The following is a 19674-nucleotide window of genomic DNA, read 5'->3' on the forward strand; positions in this document are numbered from 1 at the left end:
AGCATTCGTACCTGTGATAGTCTTTGGGGCAATTCACATGTCTGTGGAAACATATCTGAGGGTCGGACTGCACTTGGATGACATCAGAGGGTGGTCCGATTTTCAGTCTGTCAGAATGGAAAGGGTGGAGAAAGTCTGATCTCGTACATGTAAAAATCAGACATGTGAATAAACCCCTAAGGGGCTGCCTGCTTGCTTCACTGCTCACTTATCTGCTGCTCTGTCAATATTTATACCTGCTGATGTGTGTATCTAGGAGCATGGAGCGCCGCCTCGTGAGGTCCAATATAGTTTGTTTTCAGGTTATTCCCAAACCATCAAGGTCGTCTTTCTGACGCTGCTGACTATGCAGCGATCCACAGCAACACAATAGATATCTATTTGTTTCATAGGTGCCCATATACTGCTAATATTTGTTTTACTCTACAAAGAAAAAACATCCTCAGTAAAGTCCTTGAGTTCTATATTGTGAAGTTAAAAATTATCTTCTTGGCAGTGTCACTCAGCCTTCAGACCTTTTGAAGGGAACCTGCCCTCAGAGTTTTAGTTCTGCTTGTGGATAATTTTGCACATGCTTCTCACAAAATTGGTACTTTTACTAGGCCGAGAAAAGTGAAATTCTAGCACGGGCCTTGCGAATAGTCATGTGGACAGTGTTACAATGATGACTAGTCATGGCTATAATCAGTTTCTCCTGCCTTGTAAGACAAACTATTTGATTCATTTCTTTTGTTTTTATTGATTTTATAAGATGCAACCAATAAAATTACAGTACATGGAAAAGGTAGAGTGGAAAAGAGATTAGGATTTCAACCGTTAGGCCAGGAACCAGGTGAATATTTGCTCTCTGAGATTAGTATAATCTAGAGCAAGATCCAAACTAGTTATTAAAGGGAACCTGTCACCCCCAAAATCACATTATAGATGAAGACGGCAGCTGGCAATTATAAGACTATTCTCGGGGACTTTAGATTAGAAGCACCACTCCAACGCTGAAATTAGAGAAAAAAACCTGGAGTGGTGCTTAAAGGCAACCTGTCACCCCCAAAATGGAAGTTGAGCTAAGCCCACCGGCATCAGGGGCTTATCTACAGCATTCTGTAATGCTGTAGATAAGCCCCCGATGTATCCTGAAAGATGAGAAGACGAGGTTAGATTATACTCACCCAGGGGTGGTTCCGCTGCGGTCCTGTCCGATGGGCGTCGCGGTCCGGTCCAGCGCCTCCCATCTTCTTACGATGACGTCCTCTTCTTGTCTTCACGCTGCGGCTCTGGCGCAGGCGTACTTTGCCTGTCCACTCTGACCTTTCCCGGCGCCTGCGCACTGCAGTACTTTGCTCTGCCCTTAACAGGGCAGACAAAGTATGCCTGCGCCGGAGCTGCAGCGTGAATATAAGAGGACGTCATCGTAAGAAGATGGGAGGCCCCGGACCGCGACGCCTATCGGACCACAGCGGGACCGCCCCTGGGGGAGTATAATCTAACCTCGTTTTCTCATCTTTCAGGATACATCGGGGGCTTATCTACAGCATTCCAGAATGCTGTAGATAAGCCCCTGATGCCGGTGGGCTTAGCTCAACTTCCATTTTGCATACACCTCTGTTTAATCAGGTGGTTGCTTTTTATAACTCCGTGTTTGGAGGAGGACATATTGGTTACACCCCATGAGTGTTAATTTTTTTTTTTTTTTTACTCTGGTTGGTTGATCTTGATGGTCTGTTGCCTTTTTATTCAAACTCTGAAAGTGGGCTGTACAGTTCAAATCTCCACATCTGAAGCATTGGAGAAGGAAAGTGAACAGAGACCTCGGGTTATTGAACCCCAGGAAGAGTAGACTTCTTGTGATTGTTCCACGTTGAATTCTAGAAGGTCTGCGGATTCAGCTGGTCTTGTCCTCCGTTACATTTGTCTGGCTCTCCTCTCCAAAGTCTGTTGTGTAGTGACAAGTTGTTCTTAGGGTTCACTGAACACTATTTAAAATGCAGATTAAGCTACATTCACACAGCGATACTAGTGACAGCAGTAGGGCTATAGCGGCCAGACCCTAAGACAGAAGGGTGTCCTTCCGTGACCTCCCTTTTCTATGTTACATGTGGCAACCCAACCAAATACATGACCACTGTGCCTCTTTTTTGTCTTTTTTTTTTTTTTTTTTTTTCCCTCTTGTACTCATGCCTATATCATTTTTAGGCGATACATTGGTAATGCACATTTTCCGGCTCTACCTAGCAATAAGGAGCTATTATGTCTTCTGTGGAGCAGTGATGCAGCTCTCGGCCGCTGCTCTTCTGCAGTCTGAGCCAGATTTACAGAGAGTAAAGTTTTAGGGTTCAGAGGATGCTGTAATTTATAAATATGGGGATATTCCAAGAGCAAATCTAATGGCCTTTCTCTTTTTCTTTTCAGTCATTAGGTGTTGATGGTGAAGCTGCTAACATGTCTCCAAATCAGAAACCTCATATATGTGAACATTGCAGTGCTGCTTTTAGAAGCTCCTACCATCTACGCAGACATGTGCTCATACACACAGGTACCATAAATCCTTATATTACTTTTTTTTCCACAGACGGCCCTGCTGACTGTAGAGTTGCTCATGAAATACACGTTAGCAGATGTCGTTTAAAGCCTTAGCGGAAAATGACATATTTGCGTCCTAATACGGTGTAACTTTCTACATATATGGCACTAACATAACCCACACCATCCGTACCAGGGGCCAGCTGTAATCTACAGACCAGATGCTGGGTTTGAAGCTGGTTCATATTCCCTCTCAGCCGGTCACAAACCAAACTATACTACACTCCTTCCCACTGGTGTGAATGTGGTATGGCGATGAGCTGCCAAATACCAAAGCCTATTAGACCTTGGCAGAGACCGAGCCTAACAGGATGGAAAACACTGACAGGTTGGATAATGTAAGCAAAGTATTACATGTTCAAGTCTGCTTGAGGGGCTAACAAAAATTGTAAAAAATTTAAAAATGTTCGTGTAAAAAAAAAAAAAGTTTAATTTGTAAAGAAAAAAATCCTCCCAGCAAAAATCAAAACATAGTTGGTACTGCCATGTCTCTGTGTCTGTGACAATCCATACTGTACAATTTCATTATTTATCCTGCATGATGTACAGCATTTTGCAAAAATAAAATAAATTGTTTGCCATCCAGCCTCAAAATAAATATTGATCAAAAAGTCACACGTATCCTAAGAGAAAAGCCATAACTTTGTGCAGTTTCTAATAAAAAAAAATCGATCATCTTTGCGTTCCACTGCATGTAGATTTTATTTGGTAGCCACAATTGAGGTGGACGATGAGTTGGGGGGGGGCTGTATGTCAGAGGTCACTTAACAGGCCAGTCCCATATCTGTCAGTACGTACAGGAAGCCGCTTGGCTATCTGTTATATATACACTGGGTTGACCCTAATGAATATTTCAGCCTCACCAAATCACTGAGGATATTTAGAGAAAATTAAGGCAATAAAGCAGAATGCTTGTTCTGACACTGAGGCATCCTTGTAGAATTCTGTCATACACTGATTTTCTCCCTTTTTTTAATAGGTGAAAGACCATTTCAGTGCAGTCAATGCAATATGAGTTTCATACAAAAGTATTTGCTCCAACGGCACGAAAAAATTCACAGTGGTACGTAGACGCTTATGTGTGATGTGTTGTATCGCTGTTACTGGAAAATTCTCATTTAATGGGATTTTTATAGCCAGGATAGCGCGTCCGCTCAAACTGTATGTTGTTCTATATTTCAGGTGAAAAACCTTTTAACTGTGACCAATGCAACATGAAATTTATCCAAAAATATCACATGGAGCGACACAAGAGGACTCACAGCGGAGAAAAGCCATACAAATGCGACACTTGTCAGCAGGTATAAATTTGAGTCTGGTGCATAAACAGCCCATTTTTTTTTCCTCCGTGCTGTCCACAGATTGCCGCATGTGTACTTGTATCCATGTAAAGAATGGGAATCATGGTTGTGGCGATGTTGTTTTGTGTTTTTTTTTGGTTGTTGTTTTTGTTTTTTTTATTCCCCCCCATCCCCCCCCCCCCTTCCTCATGTAACGTTGTCTCCTTTGCTTAAAATACAAATCATATGTCAAACATAAAAAACTGACACCTAGACGAGTTTCTGTTGCTATAAAATCCTACAAAAAAATGTCCAAAAGCATATCTATGCTAGTAAATGGGTTCCTTCACCGTGGAGAGAAATCCCAAAAAGCATGGAAGGGGTGTGTGCATTAACACTAACCCAATAAATCGGTACAAAGTACCTTAACACACCACTCAAAAAGAGGGAAAGTAAAGAAATAACAAATTTTATTAGAATACAATTATTATAAATATGTATAAAATCAGACATTAAGAGGAAAGGATTTTTACTCAAGCATAGTGCACAAATGAGATAGAGGTGATGGATACATTCAGGCTCTGGGATTGTGTGCAAGGCATCAACATATTAACATGCATAAAGATCCATAGCTAAACTAGCCTTAAAGTGCATAGTGCAAAATGCATGAAAGAGTTAATCAAAATATAGCAGCCAACACATACCCATATAGTCCGCCTGTCCTCAATATCACATGTGTTGGCTGCTATATTTTGATTAACTCTTTCATGCATTTTGCACTATGCACTTTAAGGCTAGTTTAGCTATGGATCTTTATGCATGTTAATATGTTGATGCCTTGCACACAATCCCAGAGCCTGAATGTATCCATCACCTCTATCTCATTTGTGCACTATGCTTGAGTAAAAATCCTTTCCTCTTAATGTCTGATTTTATATATATTTATAATAATTGTATTCTAATAAAATTTGTTATTTCTTTACTTTCCCTCTTTTTGAGTGGTGTGTTAAGGTACTTTGTACCTATTTATTGGGTTACTATAAAATCCTGTAGGTGTTGGGGAGGTGTCTGGAATACATTTTCTTAATGAGAGCACAAATAAAGGGTTTTATGAATTTCAGGCTTTCATGGTTGAGACCGGAATAATTCGGTCCAGCTCCCACCTTTTGGAGGTGAAGCTACAGCCAAGAGTGGGCGAGCTACCATATTTTTCGGATTATTAGATGCACTTTTTTTCCCAAAAAATTTTTTTGGGAAATGGGGGTGCATCTTATAATGTGGATATACCTTACCGGCCGCGGTGGAGCAGGTTCCTAGGGTTGCTGCTGGAGGAGGCAAGAATGGAGCATTGCTGCAGGCCGCCGCCCCACCGAACACCCCCTCATCCCAGCCTGTAGCAACACTCCACTCTTGCCTCCTCCAGCAGCGACCCTGGGACCCCGCTTCACCGCAGCCACCACCCCCGGTAAGCAATACGATGCATGGATTAAAAGAAGCACCACCATTTTATTAAAAAAAAAAGTTTTCTACTCATTAAGGGAAACAGGACCATGGGTGTTATGCTGCTGACACTAGGAGGCTGACACTAAGTGAATACAAAAAGATAAGCTCCTCCTCTACAGTATACACCCACACTGGCACCAGCCAAACCAGTTCATGCTTGGTGTCTGTAGGAGGCACATGGGTCTGATATTCAGACCACAATCTTTTTATTTTCTACTTTTTATTTTTCATTTTTTACTTTTATTATTGATTTTTTTTTTATTACAAGGGGCGACGGATCCCTTCAGGGCTCCGATCTCCCCAAAACAACAACAGGCGGGAATGTGGAGTGTCGCCTCCACGTACTCCCTCCTGCACCGTTAAAAGGTATGCTTGACGTTTCTTTTAGGGGCGACGGGTCCCTTCAGGGCACCGCTGTCACCACACCGGCAAGACGGGAACATGAAGTGTCACCTTCATGTACCCTCTTCTGCAACCATGCTAGTACAGCCAGACCAACAGCCCTGCTCCATCCTGGTGGGAGTAAACCCCTAGGATGTACAGAGGCATCTATGGCATCCGTGTGGCCCGCACTGCATCACCACTGACAAACAGCGGCAATGGAAGGAGGCGGACTGTCCCTCTCCACCTCCCTAACAAAGGGATGGTGGATGGAAGGTTCCTGCACCATTCATACGGTAGCAGCTAACCTCTATGAAGAGCATTCCAGGCAGGGATGGGCTCTGCTCTTATTTCCTGGGCACCACAGATCAGTCAGCAGGAGGGCTGCGGTAGCGTGTACCGCTATCCCCTCAGGACGATTCCCAGGGCACTTTCCGGCCGGCGCCAGAAATTTAGTCCCCGGCTTCGGCGTGTCCTAGGTCGCAACCTGAAAGCTTCACCCACCAGCTTGCGTAGCGCCAGCAACTCCGTCCACACACTTAGCGCTTCTCGCTCAAGGCGAGACTGACTTATGTTAATCCCGGCGGCCATTTTTCCTTACCGGCCACCTCTCCACACAGTGTGGCATACGGTGACTCTTTCCTGGGCTGCATTTTCACTCCTGCAGCTCCCGATGCACATCTTCAACCTGATTTCTTGTTGAGTGGCCTGCTCAGAGGAACGCAGGGCACCGGGAGGGAAGTCAGGACCTGGGTAAGATCTAGGCTGTGATACACGAAGCCATTGGCCTTTCTCTGCAGTATTTCACTGGCATATTAGCAGACTTGGAGTCATACTGGGACACATGTCACTCCCCAAGACATCCAAGAGGGCTAACAAAACGCACAGTCTTTCACCTCATGTACCACCTGCCAGACTTCGTTGCCACAGGGACAGAGTACTCCACTCTGCAAGGCCTGCAATCCCAAATGCGCTCAGGAGCCCTCCGCCGCTACCGAACCCAGTGTAGCTTGTCCCCCTGAGTGGGCTTCGTCACTCAGTCCATGGCTTCGCTAGCTAAAGCAATTTTGTCCCTCCAAGACCCCTCCTTGGGTCAGGGCATTCGTTTGCCTGTCTTAGAGGGTTCCTCCACCACATGGGAACCATCACCCTGCAGGGGCTACTCAGTCAAAAGATACACAGGCATCTAGAAACCAGACCCATAGCACGTCTCCCGGGCCCACTCGCACCTTGGCATCCGTGAGTTCCGTTTCTCGCTCCCGCTCTCCATGGGTTCGCAGCAACCAGATTTCTGAGTACGAGTCTGATGGGCCCCTCGACCTGGAATCGCCGGATTATTAGGTGACCGTTGATAGTCTCATTGAGGCCGTCAACCAGACTTTGAAGGTTGACGAGGACTCCCTCGGCCCCAGATCACGCGGTGTCCTTCAAGAGGACCAAACGCCCTCATAGGGTGTTTGCCAACCATCCCAAGCTTCAGGACATAGTTCGGCGGCATAAAGAGCAGACTGACAAATGCTTCACAGGTCAGAAACCTCTTGAGGCAAGATATCCTTTTTCAATGGATCTGCTGAAGGAATGGGCGGAGTCCCCTTCGATTGATCCATCGGTATCTCCACTGGCCTCCAAAACCCTCCTATCCTTCCCAGACGGATTATCGATTAAAGACCCCACAGACCGTCAGAGAACCTTGTCCATTTGGGTTTTTGAAGCCTCAGGTTCAGCACTCTCTCCCTCTTTTGCCGCTGTGTGGGTAGCCAAAGCTTTGGTCTCTTGGGCAGATGCTCTGAGCAAGACCATGCAGGGGAGTGATCTTCCCCTGGAGGCAGTGGACCTGGCCAATCAGATTTCCTTAGCCAGGGACTATTTGGTACACGCTTCCCTGAACGCGGCAAACTGCGCTGCACTTGCGGCCTCAAACGCTGTCACTATTAGGCAGGCACTATGGCTCAGGGGATGAAGAGCGGACTCTGCGTCCAAAAAGTCCCTTACCTCTCTGCCTTACCAGAGCAGTCGTTTTATTTGGTGAGAACCTGGATCAGCTCATCTGTCGCCACAGGAGGGAAGAGTAAATTCCTCCCTCAGCAGAAGATTAGGCGACCCTATCGCCGCTCGCAACAGACACAATTCCGGTTCTTTCGCAGTAATCCCGGTTTGTCCACTACAACCACCTTTTCCGGAACGGGGCCCTCAACTCATGGGGACAGAGGTCCCCAGGTTTCGTATAAGACCAACCAGTCGTGGAAAAGCCGACCCAAGCAGTCCAGATCCAAGGGATCCAGGTCCCATAGATTCTCATCTAAATGTCGTCAAGCCTTGGTCTCTGTCGTTCATGACAAATGGGTCAGGGACCTGGTGTCTTCCGGGTACAAAATATAATTTTCTTCCGTCCTCCAACACGGTTTTTCCCCTCTTGGGCTGGCTGTGCCCCCTTTTCCCTGCGGGTCAAGCAGGCACTCAGGTGGTGGATGTTGCAGTCTTCTCCCCACCCAGGGGGAATTCCTTTCTCCCATTTCAGTGGCTGGTAATCACTATCGACGCCAGCCTTCTCGGCTGGGGAACTGTCTTCCGTCACCACACGGACCAGGGGCACTGGTCACCTCAGGAGTATCGCCTTCCGGTTAAAAGTCCTGGAGATTCGAGCGATGTGGTTGTCCCTTAGGTGGTTCCATCATTTCCTGGCTGGTCATCACATCTGAATTCAATCAGACACCCCCATGGCGGTGGCATATATCAATCATCAAGGGGGTATCCGCAGCAGGGCAGCAATGCGCGAGGTGGAACACATCCTTCGCTAGACTGAGAGAACCTACTGTCATCTCAGTAGTTCACATCCTGGGCATGGAAAACTGGGTGACAGACTTCCTCAGTCATCAGGGTCTCGCCTCGGGAGAGTGGTCACGTCATCCGGAGGTATTCCAACAGATCTGTCATCGCTGGGGGACTCCGGATGTGGATCTGATGGCATCAAGATTAAACACCAAGGTGCCCGAGTTCAAAGCTCAGTCCCGGGGTCTAGAAGCCATTTGGGTGGATGCGCTGGTTCTGGGGTGGACGAAGGTGAGGTGTTAACCTGGTTTGATATATCTCCACACTGTCCGGTATGTATATTTTAGATTTTTTGTGTGTTAGGCTCTTCTACTATTGATGTAGGACTAAGGTCCATAGTACATCTATACTACTAGTCTGACACAGCAATCTAGTATATGTATGGTTTCTGCCAGCTAGTAAATGATTTTTTCTATGCATTATAGCCACCTTCACCTTGTCCATATGGATACATGCTGATATTGTATGGGGACAATTTCCCCCTGTCATGTTTTTTCCTGGTTTTATAGCTAATAAAGTGTTTTTGTATATTTATAATAATCGGATTGTTTGCTGCTTTCTTTGTTCTTTGGTGTTTTTGGTTTACTGTCTGGCAGTTGGTCCAGTATGGTCCTATATTCTTGGTCCCAGTTGATAAATATATGAACAATCCCTATTTTGGGTAAATAATTAGTATGGTGGTGACCTTGCATTGTTCCACGATTTTGTTCTCTCTTCTTCCATGGGGTCAGTTTTGTCTACCGTACTTGTTTCCCCCACTTCCGTTACTTCCAAGGGTCATCAGGAAGATCAAGGCGGAGGGTGTCACAGTGATCCTAGTCGCTCCGGACTGGCCACGCGGAGCGTGTTTCGCAGAGTTGGTGCAGCTCGTCGTCGACGTTCCCTGGAGGTAACTGGATCGACCAGATCTGCTCTCCCAGGGCCCGATTTGCCCCCAGAACTCTGGTCCTAACCCAAGCTGGTTTCTCCCAAAAGGTGGTTTCCACCATGATTAGCGCTCGGAAGCCTGTATCGGTACGCTTTTATCAATGCACCTGGAAGGCCTTTTTTGCATGGTGCAAAGACTGCGGTCGTCCTCACCTATTCTCCATCCCCACTATTTTGGAGTTCCTTCAGACCGACCTATACTCATACCTAGCGCTTAGCTTCCTCAAAGTCCAGAGCTCTGCCCGATCTGTTTTTGTTCCAGCGCAGGATTGCTTCCAAGCTGCAGATGAGGACTTTCATTCAGGGAGTCTCCCATGTGATACCTCCCTGTAGAACGCCGTTGGAAGTCTGGGACCTTAACTTGCTCCTGGGTGTCCTACAGGATACTCCCTTCGAACTGCTGCAGAATGTCTCGTTAACCCACCTTTCATGGAAGATCGCATTTCTTGTTGCGGTGATGTCTGTCAAGCGGGTTTTGGAGCTAGCCGCTCTGTCCCGTCGAGCTTCTTTCCTAACTTTCCACCAGGACAAGGTGGTCCTCGCACCATCCCCATCCTTCCTGCCCAAGGTGGTCTCCTCCTTTCACCTTAATGGGGACGTTGTCCTTCCCTCATTTTGCCCGGCACCAGTACACGGGTGGAGAGGGGCTCTTCACACTCTGTATTTAGTGAGGGCTCTCATAAGGTACGTCTCACGGACGGCATCCTTCCGTAAGTCGGACACTTTATTCATTCTTCCTGAGGGTCACAGGAAGGGACTTGCCGCTTCAAAATCCACAATACCCAGGTGGATACGCCGGCTATTCAAGAGTCTTACCATCTTAGGGGAACGCCTATCCCAGCGGGGATAATGGCGCACTCCACTCGGTCGGTGGGTGCTTCTTAGTCCATTCGGCACCAGGTGTCGGCTTAACAGGTTTGCAAGGCTGCGACTTGGTCCAGTCTGCACACATTCACTAAGCTCTACAACGTTTTACACTCAGGCTTCTGCAGATGCGGGCCTGGGCAGGCGAATCTTGAAGGTGGCATTAGTGCATCTATAGACAGTTGGTGCATGGGGTTTGATCATTGTCGGTTCCCCACCCAGGGACTGCTTTAGGACCTCCCATGGTCCTGTGTCCCCCAATGAGGCGAAAGAAAAACAGGTATTTTTGTGTACTCCTCATACAATCCTTTTTTCCGAGCCGCTCATTGGGGGACACAGCACCCACACTGTTGGACTGATGGCTGATTTGATGCTTATGATCACCTACTGCTTTGTCACTGAACTGGTTCGGCTGGAGCCAGTGTATGGGTGTATACTGCAGAGGAGGAGCTAATCTTTTTGTATTTACAGCCTCCTAGTGGCAGCAGCATAACACCCATGGTTCTGTGTCCCCCAATGATTGGCTCGGAGAAAAGGATTTTACGGTGAGTACACAAAAATCCCTGATTTGTGTTTTTTTTTCCTATTTTTCTCCTCAAAATTTGGGGTGCGTCTTATAATCCGGTGCATCTTATAATCCGCAAAATACGGTACATTGTTTCTCTTGCTTACATAGAACTTGTATGAGGGCAGTTGTCTCCATTGTTCCTCCTCTTGTGGTCGGAGCATGAACATTTATTCCTGTGTCTGAAATATAACCCTGAAATATGAACAGCCTCTTAAATAAGACCCAGCAGCTTTCTTGTGTTATAAATACTTGTATATTTCAGTTTTGGAGTATGCTTTCTTGGAGCTCTGCCCTGTACTGTTTCCCTTGTTATTCCTCCTTGAATTGTATGAATAAGTACTGTATGGTTCAACAGGCTGACACTGCCAGTGTTGGTTGTGCCAGTGTGAGTAATACCCAATTGTCAATGAATTTGTTTTTGGGAGGAAAAGCACAACACAGAGATCTAAGAAAAGGTGCTCCAGAATTTTTTGTTAGGGAAATAGAAGTATTTCCTTATTAAACTGTATGCGTCATTATAGCCTTTCTGTCTTCGTGCCATGATTATGACAATCATACCAATCGCTTATTGATGCTTTTTGGGGTCATTTTAATTTTCTGGGAGTTTTTATCCGTGTGTTAATTCAGCACTAAACTTTGTTTTGACAGTTCTTCTCGAGAACAGATAGGTTGCTGAAGCACAAAAGGACATGTGGCGAGAATGTGAATAAAGGATTGGAGCCCGGGTCATCGAATCCTAATATGGATAATCTGTCTGGCAACTTTGATTTATCTCAGGGAAATTCCAGTTTTTCTGGGCGCAAAAAAAGCAAGTCAAGAAACGGTTCCTCTCACAAGGACCACAAGCATGGCAACAAATTGAATGAGGCACACATGGGAGCAGGTCTTGACGTTCAGACTTACGCAGTGGATGTTCCAATAGTGTCTTCCAGTAGTGGTTCGTCCAGCACCGGCATTGAAGACCTGGATACCAAGGGGCCAAAATTGTTGTTCAAGAAGGTCAACCGGAAACAAGCAGAGAAGCATGATCTCTCATTGGAGGCCCAGTCTGCTAACATGGGAATACATAAACTTTCAGATAAACAGAACAACCCTCTTGACTTGGTAGGAAATACCAATGTAGATGCCATGAACCTCCTTCAAAGTTCAGGTAGCAAGGGTCCTACCAGTAGCAATTATGATGATGCAATGCAGTTCCTGAAAAAGCGGAGGTACCTGCAGGCCTCTGGCAGCAACAATGCCTATGGTGTGAATGTAGGGCATATGGCGGCTCAACAGTCTGTCATCCACTCTGCAGTTTCCAGTGTTATCGATGGGGACAACCCACTAACTCTTATCGATTCCCAGGCACTGAATGTCGAAATCAAGAATTGTCATGACAAATCTGTCATTCCCGACGAGGTTCTCCAGAGCATCTTGGATCACTACACACACAAATCGGTTGGGCATCCCGACGTCTCCTTTAACATTGCAGATCATCACGTTGAGCTCCAGACACCAGGAGACCACAATGATTTGGTGCAGGAGAATGTCTGCTCAGACTCGCAGTCTACACCAAATGATAAGGCCAGTATGTTTCAGGAGTATTCAAAGTACCTTCAGCAAGCGTTGGAAAGAACAAGCCATACGACTTCATTCCCCCTGGGGCCGAGTTTACAGTTTGTGAGCCTATCTTCATCTCTCGCCAATCATTCTCTATTTCCCGACAAACAGATTTACACTACATCTCCTCTCGAGTGTGGGTTCAATCAGTCGGTAACATCAGTATTACCGTCCACTCTGCCAAAGTCACACTTTGGCATGGTGGTGGGCCCCCAAGCTGGTTTCTCCTTATCACTGGAGACTCAACAGTTGACTCCCTCCCAGGAGCTGGCTGATCAGATCGAGTCCCAGAAAACTTTAGACACATCCTCCAGTTACCAGATATCATCTCAGGAATTGAATGGGCAAAAGGATCAGCAAAAGGGCCTTGAGTCCTCTTCAGGTTATCACCTTCAACCTCAGGATTTGGCCAGTTCGTTAGAACAACACAAAGACATCCGACCACATGACGCGTGCCAGATCGAGAACTTTGCACAAGCATTCGGTTCTCAATTCAAACCTGGCAGCAGGGTGCCAATATATAACACTAGCACTGATGGGGGAGTGGATCACAGGTTGCGGACTTCAACTCCAGAATTCTCAGGGTACACAAATTTGCTATCTGATGTAAATGATACAGGTAGCATCAGAGTCAAGGCGTCAACTAGTCAGAGCTTCAGGTGAGGCTGTGAGTTTGCCAGATATTGGATGTCTTTTAAATCATGGTGTATTTTTTATTTTTGAAGACACTGCCATCTTAGAATGTTTCTACACAATCGTAACAAGATTTATGTAATCTATGCCCTGCCAATGCAAAAAATTTTTTTTTCTTTATTATGAAAAGTGTTGTGATAGTTCAGCTTGTACCTAAACTTTTACTAAAAAAATAGATAGTGGGGGGAGGGAAGAGCCGGGGAACAGGGTAACCAAATACGATTTTGGGGCAACTGCAGAGTATTTTTTTTTTTTTTTTTTCCTTCTTCTTCTTCAAATTGCAAACTTCTCCAGAGGGGAATAACAAAAAAAACCTGCCGTTTGCTGACTATGGGGAAAAAAATAATCTAAAATGGCTTGTAGATTATCGGACTCAGGAATGGGATTTTGAGCTGAAGGCACATATTGAGTTTAATTTTTTTTTTTTTTTTTTCTTTTCCTACCCCTCCCTTTAAACAGTGCAGCTCACTTCTCCTGTTCATCGTAACGATGTCATAACCTTCAGAGTAGGTCACGTCGGTATTCCAGTCTATTATATTTAATATTCTCGGCAATAGCTTTAAATTAATGGACTTAAACATTTTTTTTTTTTTTACTATCATGTTTTGTTTTTTTTGACAAATTATGTATGTACAGTGTTCATTTTATTTTTATTTTTTCCTTTTGATATACCTCATTTTTACTGTTCATGCAGCATTCAGGAACATGTATTTTGCAATATCATTGAAAATAATAAAAAAGAAACCATTGTGTTCAAATTATTGTATAGAAGCGTGAAAAATGTTATAAATTTTGAATACAGCTATCTTGCCTTTGTTTTAGATGAGCAAACGGCACATCCAAGAAATGCAAACATATATCAATGTTAAAAGACCCTTGCAATTCTGTGAGCTTAGAGCCAGTGGAGTCCGGTTGTATTTCCAGCACACAAAGGCCCAGTAAATGTAGCGGACGTTGTAGCAAAAAGGTACAAGCCGTAGGAGAATGCTCATTTCTCTGACATCATTTTTGGTGCCACAGACAAAAATGGAAGTTTATTGAAATGTGCCTGGATGATTTTTTTTTTTTTTTTTAAATAGGTGACACCCCTATTTTTTTATCGTAAATTTCAGCCATGTAACCTTGAGTGTTGGTTAGCGGTGAATGATCCACTTGTTGAAAGATGAACTTGTACATGTGCAGCCATTCACTTTGCTGCTTTGTTGAGATGCAGCCACAGGGAGCAACAGTAGCGCGTTCCTCTTTTGTTTTGGAATATATAGAGTATATACTGTATTAGCAGTAAAATGACAGGAGCTGCTGGGCAAGATTTTATGATTAAAAGAAAACCGCCAAAGCATCTCAAGCCTGGTAAATATGGCATTGTGGTTATCTGCCTCGGATGTCTACTATGGAGCATCATGATGGTTAGATCGTTGTCAAATATGTTTAGGACCAATTTTTTTTTTTTTTATGGGTTGGTGTGGGTATATGGAAGTGTTAATTTACAACTTTTTTATTTTATTGGAGTGAGTGATGTGCATTCGGTAATGGGGAGCAATTGTTGATTTACTACCCAGTGACATGTTTACATACTGAAAGGTGACGTCCTTATTTTCTCATAAATCAGCAAATACAGATAATGCTTGCCCCTTACAAGCCCGTAATGTAGTGGTCTGAACATAAATCATGGCATCTGAACTTTGCATACAAAATCATGGTCACATAATTATGGCTGCATCTAGAACCAAATACACTTTCCTTTGACTCCTTTATAGTTGCTTGCCAAATTTTATAAATTGACGCAACCTGAACCCACAAGATTTGCCCTCACCTTTGCCCATTAGAAAGGCTCACCCCCATTGGATAGCACTAACTTGGATCCGCAATAACTTCTATGAGCTAAAATATGTACTTTACCGTTTAAAGGGAACCTGTCACCCCCAAAATGGAAGTTGAGCTAAGACCACCGCCATCAGGGGCTTATCTACAGCATTCTGGAATGCTGTAGATAAGCCCCCATGTAACCTGAAAGATGATCAGAAGAGGTTAGATTATACTCACACGGGCGGTCCGATCCGATGGGCGTCCTGGTCTGGGGCCTCCCATCTTCTTACGATGACGTCCTCTTCGCCGGGCCTCTCTGACCTTTCCCGGCGCCTGCGCACTGCAGTACTTTGCTCTGCCCTCAACAGGGCAGACAAAGTACGCCTGTGCCGGAGCCGCAGCGTGAAGACAAGAAGAGGACGTCATCGTAAGAAGATGGGAGGCCCCGGACGGCGACACCCATCGGACCGGACCGCAGCGGAACCGCCCCTGGGGGAGTATAATCTAACCTCCTCTTCTCATCTTTCAGGATACATCAGGGGCTTATCTACATGGGCTTAGCTCAACTTCCATTTTGGGAGTGACAGGTTCCCTTTAAGCACGACTCTAACTTTTTTTTTTTTTTATAATTTCAGCGTTGGAGTGGTGCTTCTAATCTAAAGTCCCCGAGAATAGTCTTATAATTGCCAGCTGCCGTCTTCATCTATAATGTGTGCCGCTACGGTCCCTTCCCGTCGTCTTGTGACCATAACTTCTGTTAGACCGGAAGTTAGAGGTAATCGTCACAAGCTTTCAATGCAAGTATGAAAACCTTGTTTTGGCTCTCATAGACTTACGAGTCTCCAACTCGCCCAGCAATCAATGGAGTTATCTAGTATGTCACAAACTTCTGGAGACTGACCGGAGCGGCATCTGAAACGGCTGAAAATGGCGGCTGATAAGTACAAGACTAGCAACAGGGAACTTCAATTGGTAGCACCACTAAAGCACTGGAAATAAAAGAAACCGCTAGAGTGGTGTTTTAAGAAGATGTCGGCTGGAAGAGATTGGTGTCTGATACCATCGCCTACCTATTATATGCATCCTGAAACAGGTTGGCAGGGATGTCGTTTTAAGGATGACCAAGTGAGCCCTCTAGCCATGTATGGAGGCCTTATTTTGACAGCATGAAGCAACTAAAGGTACCGTCACACTCAGCGACGCTGTGGCGATATTGACAACGAGCCGACCTAAACTAGATTGCTGCAGCGTCGCTGTTTAGGTCGCTGTAGAGACGTCAAACACAGCAACTCCAAAACGATGCAGGAGTGATCCAGTGACGTAACGGCGACTCACTTCTCGTTCTCACAGGTCGTTAGCTCCATGTAAAACATTGCTGGCATCGTTGCTTTTGATGACAAACATGACGATACACGCCGACCTGGCGACGAAATAAAGTTCTGGACTTCTAGCTCCGACCAGCGATATCACAGCGGGATCCAGATCGCTGCTGCGTGTCAAACACAACGAGATCGCTATCCAGGACGCTGAAACGTCACGGATCGTTGTCGTTCTCGTTGCAAAGTTACTGAGTGTGACGGTACCTTTAGTGGTTCCTTTTCACCTGGCGACAAATGGCATAACAAGCTTTTCTCACCAGTACAAATAGAAAACACTCCTCCCTATTTATTCCATTGTCACATGTCACTGGAGTTAGTAACAATTGTAAACAGCAAACTGTCTCTGAAAAGCAATAGCCTGATTGAGATTTGGGGAAATGTTAAGGCATATGGCGTTACTTCATAGACTCTTAAGACTCCACACAGCTTATAATACTGCCACATGCATGCACTCTACTGGAGAAGGTATGGCAGCACGGTGAGCTCAACAGGTAAGGTGTGATCTCTGCTGTCCAACGTTTTAAAGACACAGCCTGGGATGGGTACTGCAGCCTGCAGGGTCTTGTTATTGTAACAGCGGAGCAGAGTTGCGTCTTTTCCAATTTGGAGGGTAGACTTACTGTATCAAAGAAAAATAAATACAAGATAGATTTTCTTTTTCCTTTTTTTTTTTTCTTCTCTCCAGATAAACTGTTACGTTTTTATCGGAAGTGGAAAACTTACAATATAGTCATGAAACTCGTTCATTGTGTATTACAGTGCACTTGTCAGTTACAGTGTTTGCTGCCATCATGCATATGGATTGTTGCCCTGAACCTTAAAGAGAATCTTGTACTAAGACAATCTCCTTAAAGGGAATGTGCTAGGATTGCAAGTCATCAGCTCTCTGCAGGACACGTGACAACTTGCCGATTGCAGGGGGACCCAAATCCGCTTGTGGTTCAGAATTTTCTTTTTTATGCTTATCACTAGTTTTTAATTGATTCTCTTGTTTTGTTTTTCTTTCAATGGAACCACTTGCCCTCTTCTCCAAATAGGACCTCAGGACCCCCATTCTCAAGTGATCAGCAAGTTATCACCTCTGGTCTGGAAGCTGGGAGGCTAATAAAAAATCTTCTCTTGAACCTTATGTCGTTCACCAAATCTGAAAGGAAACGCATTACATTTTATGTGGGGCTTGCTACTTCTGGCCACCTGACTGCAGAGTGCTGCTTAGTAGGTGTAATTATACAGTATGTGCTGGTGGCAGATTCCCTTTAAAGATCACTGTATTATGAGCTCCACCAAAACAATTGTGTAAGTGACAGATACACGTTCATTGTATTGTCCATTTCAAACGGGTACATGCTTCAAAATCAGTATTATGGTGATTGTGAGTATTTGTATTTTTGTATGTATGTGCGTGTAAGGACATATGGGTTGGTCGTGCAATAAAACCGTTCAATTTTTTTTCCCCTCCATGCAACAGTTTGCATAATTTTTAATTTTCATTTCTTTTCCTGTGGTCTACAAATCAGAAAAAAGCCACATTTCTAAAGCCATTTTAATGTTTAAAAAGAGAATACTTTATTATTGCTGCTGTGAAAAGTCAGGCCGCATTTTCCTACATAGTTGCTTTTAAAAAAAATAATAGGGTACCTCTCATCAAGTTAAATGTAGCCAGCTTTGCTCTTATTCCTGCTGTTCCCCTGACTAAACCATAACATTTATATATATCTCTATTAGTGTGTGATGTGATATATATAACCCATTATATGACAATGACAAGAGATACTTTTTAGTGCTAAATTTTATAGTCATTTCAAAGAGGTCATGGTTCACAAGATTCCCTGTGGGTGTGTCATTAGACTGTCCTGCGTTATTACCCTTATGAGCACCGCCCCTGAGGGACATGAAAATTACTGTAGTACTAAGTAAAAAGGCCATTATGTGTAGAACTGTATGGCGGAATTAAAAAAAAAAAAATAATGGAATACTCAGGAGCGGCAGAATAAACTAAGGGCAAATGCTGCACCTAGTGACAGGTCCTCTTTTAAGATTTTCTAGAAGAAAAAAAGCAGCTTGGCCTTATGCAAATTGAAATTCATTTCAGCTGACTTGGGTTCACATTTTTTTTTTGTTTTATTCTGATGATTAGCGTTGACTTAAGTCTTATTTTCCTTCGACAGTACAATCTTTTATGGAATCATGTTACTTCAAGACATTGGGCAGAACTTGTGTAGAAAATACATATTGGGAAAAAAACGAAGTATTGCCTTTTTTTATCATGATCATTATTTGCCTGTGTAATTTCATGATCTCCCTTTGTATGTACTGTTTATGGTCTATTTATACACTACAACAATGCAATGTGTGTTTTTAAACTATCAAAAAGAAAAGAAATGGCAAGTGTACAAGATATCTGAGATTTCTCACATCGGTCCCTGTTTTTATATATATGGATATAAATATATATATATATATAGATGACGTTTACTATTGTTTCCAAACTTTGTCCACATGCGCCAAATTCCAGAGAGATTTTTAATTGATTTAGCTTTTACTAGAGAAGCAGCATGGACGAGCAATATGTTATCATTTATTTTTTTTATTTTATATATATTTGTTTTAATTTGGACAAAGAAATAGAAAATATGAATTTATCTTCTGCTGATGGGATTCCACGTTTACAAGTTGTTTTTTTGGGGGGAATCCATGAACTTTTTATTATTTTATTTTTTTGAGAGGGGACAGGAATTGTGGACCCTAAGTTATAATAAAAAAAAAAAAATTACAAGAGTTGGTTGTGTGGCTTCATTTATTTTCCCTAAGAATTGTTGTATGTGATCAAGACTATTCAGTGCTGAAAGTAAATGATATAAAATAATGAGAGAAAGGATAGATGGGAAGAAACCTAAATCTGTTGTGTACTCATTTCACAAAGAGCTTGCATTTCTTTTTCCCTATCAAGTCAAATTTATAGAGGGTCCAGGAAGATATGTACTACTGTTAACAGCATCCTGAAACAGAACTGCCTGAGCTGTCCTTGTGGCCAAGCAAATTTATATATTGAAAAACGGCTCCTAAATCATAGCTACTCATACCCAATTATTGCTCAGTTTAAATCCACCCCCTTTCATACATATTAGCCTAATGTCTGTTGTAACCACCGACAGCTATTTATTCATTGTGACATTGTGTATAGGGGCATCAGGGGACATAAGCTTCTGGGAGAGATGTTTTAGATTGATTTCTTTGTGAGCGTCCATTAGCAGTCAGCCGAACA

At 44.0% G+C, this 19674-nt stretch overlaps 1 protein-coding gene across 3 annotated transcripts in view; it reads left to right on the plus strand.

Annotated features, from left to right (window-relative positions):
* The window catches only part of ZNF281 (zinc finger protein 281), a 37190-nt gene extending 17907 nt beyond the window's left edge, over window positions 1–19283 (plus strand). For all 3 annotated transcript variants that reach the window (XM_077252483.1, XM_077252485.1, XM_077252486.1), the window contains 4 exons: window positions 2407–2530; window positions 3557–3640; window positions 3760–3878; window positions 11578–19283. In XM_077252483.1, coding sequence (XP_077108598.1) covers window positions 2407–2530; window positions 3557–3640; window positions 3760–3878; window positions 11578–13194 — 1944 coding nt within the window. In that variant the 3' untranslated portion in view covers window positions 13195–19283. The remainder of the gene's footprint in view (window positions 1–2406; window positions 2531–3556; window positions 3641–3759; window positions 3879–11577) is intronic.
* Window positions 19284–19674: the final 391 nt, after the last annotated feature.

Source organism: Ranitomeya variabilis, chromosome 4 (assembly GCF_051348905.1).
Source record: "Ranitomeya variabilis isolate aRanVar5 chromosome 4, aRanVar5.hap1, whole genome shotgun sequence".
NCBI lineage: Eukaryota > Metazoa > Chordata > Amphibia > Anura > Dendrobatidae > Ranitomeya > Ranitomeya variabilis.